At 36.4% G+C, this 11214-nt stretch overlaps 1 protein-coding gene across 1 annotated transcript in view; it reads left to right on the top strand.

Annotated features, from left to right (window-relative positions):
• LOC105617953 overlaps positions 1-11005 on the top strand; it is an 18356-nt gene extending 7351 nt beyond the window's left edge. Inside the window, exons 3-9 of the mRNA XM_012199488.1 lie at positions 7649-7994; positions 8398-8506; positions 8616-8776; positions 8856-9012; positions 9119-9624; positions 9851-10178; positions 10311-11005. Coding sequence (XP_012054878.1) covers positions 7649-7994; positions 8398-8506; positions 8616-8776; positions 8856-9012; positions 9119-9624; positions 9851-10178; positions 10311-11005 — 2302 coding nt within the window. The remainder of the gene's footprint in view (positions 1-7648; positions 7995-8397; positions 8507-8615; positions 8777-8855; positions 9013-9118; positions 9625-9850; positions 10179-10310) is intronic.
• Positions 11006-11214: the final 209 nt, after the last annotated feature.

The following is an 11214-nucleotide window of genomic DNA, read 5'->3' as shown; positions in this document are numbered from 1 at the left end:
TTCTCTCTCTCTTCTCTCTCTCTCTCTCTCTCTCTCTCTCTCTCTCGCTTTCTCTCTTTCTTTCTCTTGTTTTTGTTCTATCTCTCTCCGCCATTCAACTGCTTCTTGGTATTGCTCACACATTCTTTCCAATTCGAACCTTTAAGTCTCAGCTTCCTGTTCTTATGCAATTCAATTCTGCATAGGCAATTCTGCCGACGATTTACAAACTGTAATGTTACAGAGCCTTTTCCCTCCTTCCCGCTTTTGTAGAATGGAGAAGAATTGAACGACATATCTTCAAGATTTTATTATCATAAATAAATATAAAATGTAGAAATATCAAATATATTTTATATATACATTTTATGTTATATTTCACACATGTATCATACTCAATATGTTACTAATCATATTACGTAGTACTCTAATATCTCACGAGAAAGGATGTGCTTCATTTCTGCGCTTCAGCAAAGAGAGCCTTAATGAGAGAAAAAAACCAAAGCGCAGGCGCTTCTAGGAAAGAGGAGATTTAGAGAGATTTAGTTAACTTGGATTGTTCAAAATTGTAAAGATAATTCGCGATAGTCAATTAGTTAATACAACAGTTTAATTGAACTCGATTAATACCGAGGCGTGCACCAAAATGGCCGCACAATAGGTACCAGCGCTCTGAAACACGACCACCACGTAGGGGGCACTTGAGCTCGCGCTAGGGGGTATTAGATCGATTTGTTACAAGATCGTTGAGTACCTTTTGACGATCGTCAGGAGCTTGTGAGACAAGACGAAATCCACGATGGTGGGCGGTGGCGACTGTAAGGTCGCTACCGTAGAGGTAGAGGCGGCCTCCGGAGGCGACAACACGGCGACACTTCCGGTCACCAGGCCTCTCAATCCGCAAAACTCACCGCCGAATGCACAGGACAACGCCGAGAAGAACAACGCCGCAAACAAAGAAATGGAGCTGAAGAATGTGCGGTCTACTCCGGCGAAAAAGTAAGGCGCTGTAGCTGAGACGAGCAAATAAAAAGATTTTTTATTTAAGAATGTATCAAGTGTATAGTTTCTGCAGAAAATTTATATTTTCTGTATAAAAATGAATGTCATATACACATGAAACAGTTTATTATTTATATTTAAAAATACAATTTATAGTTTAAATGAAAATTTCTTCATTTTATTTTAATTATTTTTTTTAAACACATCTATTTTTTTATTGAAATAATTTTTGATTCATGTTCTAAATCATAAAACCAGATTTTTTTGTATTACGTTTAAACATAATATAGAAAAATAATATTTTCATAATTTTTTTATCTCATTAAAAAGTACGTGTAATACATCCTTAAGAATGGCCGCTCATTTGTTTCGAAGTTGTGCAAATGTAACGTTAATAAGTATCTATAGTAGATGAAACAGTTTTTGCACAATTCGTTTCTTTCGGGATAATTTTGAACGAAGAAGATATTATTGCAAAGCGCTTCCCTCTAGCGTAAAAGATATAAATTTTCATTCATACACCAATATGTTGAATGAAGCAATATTCTTTCTTTTTGAGTAAAATTATTTCAGAAAGAATGGGTGCAATTATTCTTATCATTCATTACAGTTCACTAATTATGATTCTGATAATTTTTCTAGAGCATTATTGAGAACTCTGAATGTTTTTCTATGAAGAATGAAATCTAGGTCAAGTATAAACGTCATTTAGTCCGGTCGCTGTGCGCATGCTAATGAAGCATAATTATTTAACGACATGTTAATTACGTGCTTGTGAATTTATAATCTTACAGTTTGGCGTGACTATAGTACGTACAACACTGATTCTAATCAACCAAAGTATAATAAAAGCCAATTTATTCAAAACTAACATAAACCCAAATTTTTGTTTCGCGCCTTACAGCGACATATCAAAATTTAAGAATTACTACATGAAAAAAACAATTTTGCTAAAAAAGATTTACAATTTTACTGGACAGATTTGAAAATAATTTTGTTGGACTATCAAATAAATTTTGTTAGAAACTCAAACTGATTACTAGAATCAAAATTTTAACATTAAAATTTTTTGCAGCATTACTCATCATTTTTTAGTTTTTAATGCAATTATTTTGATGCCCAATAAAATTATTTTCAGATCTGTATGCAGCAAAATTTTAAATTCTTCAACAAAATCGTTCGCGTAATTTCAAATTAATAAATACATAATTTTTTTATCATTACATAATTATTGCAATTAATGTTTGCAAAGAAATTAATACATTTCCTGTTGTTTCTAATAAATGCTTAAATATGATATTTACAATTTTCGAAAACAACTATTTCGATACGATATGAATTTCCGGCTACTTATGTGCGTATGAAAGTTTCATAACTTTAAATAGAGAAATATCAATATATCAGTCTGTACAAAAATGTTGATCCGAAAGAAGCGTGAAAGACAACAAGCTGTAATTAAATATCCACAAAATGAACGATACTACGCGAATAAAATAAGAATAGAGAGTGAAATGAAGGATATAAATATCAACTATAAAAATATGCACGATAAAGAAAATTGATTGATCGTCTACGCAAAATGGCACGATATTTTAATATTGTAAATATACTTTAAATAAAATATGTGCGGTAAGATAATCTTTCGAGACAATTGTATTACAATAAAATTTTTATTGTTTTTTTTATATTCAAATAACTTATATTAAATTTGCTTGAATTAGTCTTATTATTCGTAGAAGCAAAAAGTGTTGGTCATGTTATTTTTGGAAAGAACATCCGGCTTGCTAGAAAATAGGTATAATAATAGAGGTCCCGAAAAGGAAACGAGATAGAGTCTAGTTTGGTTTGCATTTCTATTTACGACGTAGTTCATTAACCCGTATGCAGCATGGATATGCATCATTCGTCTATCTATCTACGGCGTGCATAATGTAACCAATAAATGGCAATTATTCTTCTGAAAAATATTGATTAAAATATTCAGTTAAAAGAAAAAATTCTATTTTTACGATTTAAATCCTATAAATTATAAAAATATAATTAATTACTAAATTATTTTATCTAAAACGCATTGCGTTCTTTATTATTTTCTTGCATTGTGTTTTTTCGTATGTACATATATGAAAAGAACGAACTTCTTTTAGTTTTACTGAAATATTTAAAAATTCATAGATAGATACAAATTGAAAATAATTTTGTTGGTCTGTAACATTAATTATGTGAGAAACTCGAGCATGATAAGCAATGCTGGAAAAAGTTTTGACATTCTTGTAATCAATTTGAATGTCCTACTATAATTATTTTGATAGTCCAATAAAATTACTTTTGGATCTGTATCCAGCTAAACTTTTAGATGCTTCAGTAAAACTGTTCTTTCTGTACTGTTTTAAATATCTACAAACGTCTACTAAGAAAATATGTGCCTGTATCTGCATCTATATGTGTTTTGTGTGTATATATGCATATGTATGTATGGGTAAAAGGTTTCATAGAGAGAAAGAGAGACGTGTTGACACAAAAACTATATAGAGCCGCGGATAAATCGGACAGTTCGCGCGCTACTTTTCAATTAACTAATATTGATTTGACGACAAGTGTAGCCATATGCATTTCGCGACGAAGCAATAGGTGGATCTCGGATTACACAGCCGCAGTTGCAATTGCATTAACGTGGTCTCAAGCCGATGCCACCGGCAGTCTACGCGTTGCGCCCGCCATAAAACAGTGCCGCCACAAATCTCACGCGAGCGCAATTCATCCTAAATTTAATTAACATGGAAATTTCCATTTGTGTTGTGAAATACAGACGCGATTTATATTGAGATGCAGTGATACGTAACAATTTTGCAAAATTGTGTTTTGACAACAACATTGTAGTGTCGTGAAATTCATGGTAATGCGAAAGTGTTGAACGGTTTCTGTGTATATATAATGGAGTACGGAATTTAAAATATGATTGATTCGCGCAAGTTAAGAAATATATTTAAATTATTACAATTGTTGAACATTCTATTGTTCTCTCGATACAAAAAGAAATCAATCGGTAAAACAGCCCCTATAGTAATCAAAGAGGAAACTCGATTATATCGCCAATCATAAAATTATTATAGTTGGCTTCTCTTGTGTTGACAAGCAAAGTAAATAGGCCGGAAATAGATGTTTGAAGAGACAAAGTCTTTTGTGCGACAGATACAAGAATTTATCGATTGGAGATGTAAATACCGGTTTTCTGTGTTCAATTTATCTAACGTTTATGTAATTCTCAATCCATAATTTTATACTATCACATACAATATGCGGCGTAATTGATTCTTGACTTAATTCACGATTTCTAACACGCCCAATATAATAAATACTCGAACGGTGATTCTCGGAAAGTAATGCCGTAAAATGCTTGAAAGGATTTGAGAAAGGATAGAGCCTTGAAAGGGATTGAGGTGAGGTGAGGTTAAGCCCATAAGAGGGCGAGGAAACAGGGAGGAGCACCGGCACCGAAAGTAGGTACTTCGAGATATCGACCAGTCAGTCTGGACCGTTCCACGTTCGCATCCACTGTTTCCATTTTCTCGTTCGCTCCTTGTTCGCAACTGGAAAAAGGCTGGCTGCAACACTACTTCTTTCTCGTAAAGCAAAAAAGATTACGAGACACTTTTCTTCAATGTTACTGCCATCTTTAGTTTTAGAGAGAGCGTAATTAGCTAACTTGTCCTCAATTGCATAAAATCTGTAATCACAAGACTCAAGATGCGAGATTCAAAGAATCGATATAATTTTGTTTCAATATTAAGAAAATACGGCCATCCCAATGTAATATTTTTTCAAACTTATGGAAATGACGCATTCGATGATTCAATATCAAGAGTTCGCTAATGAAGCGAATAGACCTTGATATCGAATAGTATCCAAGGCGAGAAACTCATCTATTGTCATTGAGGCATTCTATCTACCAGCCTAGTTGTGGCGAACAATAACCGCGAAGTCTACCTGATCAATCCAATTAGGAATGGTTAGTTACACGATTCCTTATCTAATTAATATCGAGGAACTAAATTCGCTCACTGTAATTAATATGCTTACTCGACTAAAACATCGATGTAACACATAAATGACGTGAACTAGACATACAATAACTAAATGATTATTTAAATGCTTTGATCGATTTGTAATAAATTTTCTTTTAATAGAATTGTTTAAAGAATTTTAATTTACAAGGAAAAAACTCGCGAAATATTAGATTCTGACTTCCGTCTGAAATCTGAGTCTTTTTTGGCACAAGCGAAATTTTTCAAATTTTTCTCCTAAATAAAGTCCAGTTTCTTTTTCTCAAATATCTTATATTATAATATTTATTCGGTAATGTAACATAGATTGAAAAGAAACTTTTTTATATTTTTTGAAAGTCTAAAACTGTAAAAAACTTAGACTGGAGAGTTAATAAAATTTTATACACATAGGTTAATAGATGAATTTAGAGAATATCAGATGATGTGGAAAAATGAATTTAAAAGGTAAAATCATTCTTTATAAATTTTTTTTTGCATAAAACATTCATATTGAATAATTTTTTAAATATAACAAAAAAAGCTGAAAACTATTTTACCTATAAAGGGTGATTTCAATTTTAAAAATCTTTTTTCTGCATCAATAAATATTTTCAAAATTCTATTTATGTAATCCATTTATGTATTGCAAAATTTCATTAACCTTCAATTATAGCTATGAAAATTACACATAAATTCTAAAGCATTTTGTTTAAAGAGTGCAATTAAACCTCCGTTTTATAGCGATTTTTTTATCTACAATTTAAAAACTCATATTACTAATCGTATAAACTGTACAATTGTCCAAAAATTTTCATTGTAGACTTAAATGATCCATTGCTGTAGCCAAGGGTTAAAATGAGAATTTGATACTGCGCGAGATTCCCTTATTAGAATTTAATTATAAAAATACGCAATGTTAAAAAATAAAAAGCAACGAGCTATATTTTCGCTGAATAAAGTCTCTAACTCGGTCGCTAGAAGCAAGTGATCACATGAATGTCCTCCCCTCCATAACTCCTTGTTACCCTTTATGTAATAAATTATGACTGAAGCGACTGCTTTAAATAAAAACTGCGATTCACGCTCTCGTAAGACAGAAAATATCACCGCCTCTGCTCTAACGTGCATCCGGGGAAAAAAAATCCCTGACGCGAGTGTACAGGCTCGTGTGGGACACAATAAAGTCTACACCCCAACCCATGAAATGCCATGGTGACAAAGGGCGGTTAAGCCTTCTCAACGTAGACGCATCGCATATATACGTGTCGTTGCGCGGCGCGCGGGCGTCATTGCATTGCGCGGAGCGAAGCGGAGCGGAGTGGAGCGGAACGAGGCAAAGCGGAGCGATGCGGTCCCTCCTGCGTGCGCGCTGCGCGGCCCCGTTTTCCCGTGGAAAAACCTCATTTCCCGCGCGATTGATTCCCGGTGAGATCGCACCGAGTTTGCGACCGGCATTATATATAGACTATCGATTGCGCCGCCTAACCTTTGAGTGAGAAAAAGAGCGTAACGAGGATGAGAAGCGCGGATAAGTACGTCCGAGATATTCGAGCGGCAGTCATGCTCGTCGATTAAAAGCGAATGCACCAGGTCAACTGTTATTGAAGATCGAAGACCGCTTTGCTGCGTTTCGATTAATCGTGCCACTCGAATCAAGTTCGTACCAAGATCAAACAGTGCTTGATCGAATTTAACAAAACTATTATATTAATTTTTAAAATACCATTGAGTGTTCAGATTCCATGCTCCACAAATGTCAATTTAATTGTATTATTTTCGATTAATGAATAGTGAACGGTGTATCGCCGAATAAGCTTGTGTCAATATATTCTTTACCAAGATTGTGTAATTTTAAAAAAATTTGATTGCCAATAGATAAATAAATAGTCATGATAATTAATTGATTGCTCGGTTGTTCGATTGCTCGATTGACAATTTTGTTACCTTTCTGATTATCAAAAAATAAGCTATAATACGCATATAGGTTAAATATCCGGGACACGGTGGTTATATTTGATAAAAACAATGAAAATTCAATGAGCCCGAATGTCATTATGTTTGAAAGACGAAAACAGAAATAGGACATTCGTGCGAATCGACTTGCACAACAATCGACGTTCGTTATTTATCAAAGTAGGGCATGATACAAATGGTGTGTAAAACAGCGATAATAAATAGCTAATAACAATTAAATTAATAACAATTAATTAGTTAAAAACAATACCAATTAATACAAAATATTTATTTAAACAATGATTGTGCAATAACTAAAAGATTTTGTGTGAGCTTAACTACAAAAGCGTTCATTTAAAAAAGAAGAATATTTTTAATTTTGAAAATTATCTTAGAATTTTTTTTATAAACTTCATCATGGAAGTCGAAGTTGTACCTTTTGTCGATAAAAACGTAGGCAGAAAGGACACCCTGCCTCGACGGGGTAGCAGAGTGCAAATTGTTAAAAGAAAAGGGTAAGACCATTATTCGAACATGATATATTTAATACGACGAAATAATCTGATGAAGTTTTTATCTATCGATGTAACTGATTCTTGCAATATAGATTGACTATCATCTGTCAGGTGTCATATTTCGTATTATTACGCTCGTATCGTTTCTGATTTCAGAACGTCGCTCTTCATCATCATGAGCTTCATCTATTCAAAGCTACTCGTAGTTGTATGCATTGCTTACGTGATAAGCGAAGTAGTGACGCACAAACTGCCATTGTACTATTACGAGGGATTCTTCACATACCTTTATGGCATGAGTATCCTGTTCCTGTTGTACGTCTTCTGCTTCCTCCTTCAAGAGAGCGCTTGTTGCGCGAGAGGAAGCGATACGCCACCACCGCCTCCAAGACCACCCAAAACTGGCTGGGCCCCTAAGGAACCTAAGGACAAGAATAAGAAGAAGGATAAGAAAGAAAAGGATCAGAAGCAGGATAAAAAGAAAAAAGAAGTGACTACTCAGGTTCTAAAAATATTAGCTTTTCACATGGAATCTCTAATCTTCCATGAAGATTTAAATTTAATATAAAAACATATTATACAGAAAAATACATATAGCTAATAATACAAATTAAATATAGAAATTAAAGCCTTAAACGGTCTAGCTGGATCTTAATGCTTGTATGATTCTTGTGAATTTATATACTACGTATGTAGTTCCTAGAAACGCGCGTCGAAATTTTTCGGTCTTGAAACACTAATTTTACTAAACTATCGCAGTAATATTACGAGTTAACTCGACTAGCAATTTAACTTTAATTTTTAATTTTCATATTTAATTTTCTAATGTAAAATCAATTAAATTTCTAAGATAATGTTTTTTGAAGTGATATATTTAAATTATCTTATTGACATCATTTTTTTAGGATACAACCGATGTTGAAGCTGGCGTTGCTACGCGAGTCTTGCGAAAACGAAAGACTTCGCAAAATGATCATAGCCATGGAAGCTTCTTCCTCAGAATTGGTGCAATAGGTAAATCCATAATTTTTGATGACATTGAACAATTATTTTTATAACAATTTTTGCAATTAAATAATTGATGCAAATAATATCAATAAATTGATTAAATGTAATTTATTAGCGTTTGGACTTGGTACTATGGTATACAACGGTTTGGAATTTGGTGCGTTCTTCGAGGTGCCACCTACATCACCCTGTTATCAAATTCTACAAGGTGTTAATCCGGTATTGCAAATGATCTTCACCTTTATGCAGATGTATTTTATCTTCATGAACTCTCGAGTATGTATTTGAAATTGTAAAATAAATTGATAAAGACAAAAGAACTTAAAGAATGCACATTATGATATTCTCTTCGCAGTTGAATATTCATCGCTTTAAAGTCATCGCTCGCTTTGGTCTGATGCACGTGGTCGCAACAAATCTTTGCGTATGGATACGCACGCTGGTTCTGGAGAGTCTCAAGGAGATCACTCAGTATCACAAAAAACTAGGCCAGTTTCAGGCGGGGATTCTAGGTAAGCGATCTACATTTACAGAGTTAATCAGTACCGTCGTTTTAAACGGAGGTTTGGAGCAGTGGTACGTCAAGTTCAAGTACTGCTGATGTGTTGACATTTGCAGAGAGCATTAAACTGCACTCGATGCGAAACGCAGGGGCCATATTGGGAACCGAACCACGCGACATGGCGCAATTGCGAGAGGCTCCTCTTATGAGGTCAACGACCGTCACGCCGACCGTCACCAGCACGGTTGTGACAGTCGGCACTGCTCTGGGTCGCGTAATGACAACGACAGCTAGATCAATCGCGGACGCATTCACTTCGCCGTCTCCAACATCCACCTCGACTACCACTTGGACGACCCCGTCGACAACGCCGTCGACCACTACTTTCGCGTTGCCTAATCTGACGACCACGGCGACAACTTTATCCACTCTCTTGACCACGTTCACACCATCGACCACCAGCACCACCACCACTACCACTACGACCGAGAGAATTACTACTATCCCGACTACAACAACAAGCACTAGCACTACTACAACTACCACGCCGTCCACTACTACGTTATGGTCGCAGATGATAGAACTACTGAACACCGCGCCACAGAGTGACATAGACAACCAAGTATGAACTATATTTTGTTACATCACTATGAATAAATGGGTGAGTTCAAATTGACAAAGTAGCTAGCCTGTTCTCAGCGATTGAACATGATTGATTATTACTTATGGATCCAATCAATCACATTCAACCGCTCGAGTAGACCAGCTGCTTCGATTCGTTTGAACACAACCAATATTATTAAGGCAGTGAGCGCTGAGATTAAAGTCTTTCTTCCTCTCTTTTTCAGGTACCGCAGATCTTTGATGTAAGTAATTTGACAAATAGCAGTGATTATTGGAGTCCGAATTTAGGTATCTACGCGGAAGCTCTAACGGAGGATGGCACGGTGTCCAATTCGTGCGGACGCGTCAATATCATGGGAACCATCGTCCAGGACGCGGCGCCATATCTATTTCCATTCATAATCGAGTACAGTTTGATTGGAGCAGCAGTGATCTACGTCATGTGGAAGCACATCGGCCGACATCCGCGTTGGCCTCATCTGGCAGAGGCTGATCTTGAACGTCGTTTAGAGGCTATGCTATCGCGAAGAGCTGTCGCTCTTGCTCATGCAGGTAATTTTCTTTTCATATCATAATCTTTTTTATTTCAAATATATCAGATCAAATTTTTCTGTATCTTGTTAGAAATAAAAACATAATTTTCTATTTGTTCGAGAATCGAGTTGTCATAAAAGATATTATCAGGTCACACTAGAGTCGACTGCGTTGGAGCAAGCAAAGGTCTCTTCTTCGGTTTGCTTCTTCTGGTTGGTTCCCTGATATGCCTGATACTGTTCTTCGTGCTGATCCATCACCCGGAGTTCGGATTGCTCGCGATTTATCTCGCTGATGTGTCTCACTGCGTCTTAATGGCGTTATCTATCATCGCCATAATTATCGGCTTTATTCGCGTGCAGAGTCTCAAGTTCAAGGCCGAGGAGCAAAGCGACCTCAATGACATTCTCCTGCGCGTCTCCGCTTTTGGTCTCTTCGTCTACGCCGTCTTTAGTGTGATCGCTGGTTCCCTGGCGGCCTTCACGCATGAGCCGAATCTGCTGGTGATGGTGACGGGATTGCTATCGGTCGCCCAGGTAGTCCTTCAGATGCTCTTCATCGCTGATGTGTCGCGCAGGCGAGTTCACCTGCCGGAACACGATCGCAGCAAGCCCGGTAGACAGGTGGTTACTTTCCTGCTGATTTGCAACGTGACTATGTGGGTGATCTACACTTTCGAGACCCAGAAGGTTATCGCTAATCCGGTGCAGCTTGATTTCTACGGATTCCTCGCTTGGGCTATTGTGCAGAGGGTCACCTTGCCGCTGTGCATCTTCCACAGGTTCCACAGTGCCGTGACGCTGGCCGAGATCTGGAAGACTAGCTATAAGGCGCGTCTGGAGTAGACGAGCGGGGAGTCCCGTCATAGTCAATCGTCCGGAGTGATCGTCGGTTGGAACGAAAGAGCGAGCACAAGCAGGTCAGGATGCTCCACGACCTCGATCACATACATCGATTTCAAATCTCGAAAAAAAAGGTTTTTTTGAGAAGAGAAAGAGAGAGAGAGAGAGAGAGAGAGAGAGAGAGAGAGAGAGAGAAGAGAGAAGAAAGAGAG

The sequence above is a fragment of the Atta cephalotes genome, assembly GCF_000143395.1.
Source record: "Atta cephalotes unplaced genomic scaffold scaffold00015, whole genome shotgun sequence".
NCBI lineage: Eukaryota > Metazoa > Arthropoda > Insecta > Hymenoptera > Formicidae > Atta > Atta cephalotes.
The sequence above is the reverse complement of the archived record's forward strand: the minus strand, read 5'-3'. Positions and strand labels throughout refer to the sequence as shown.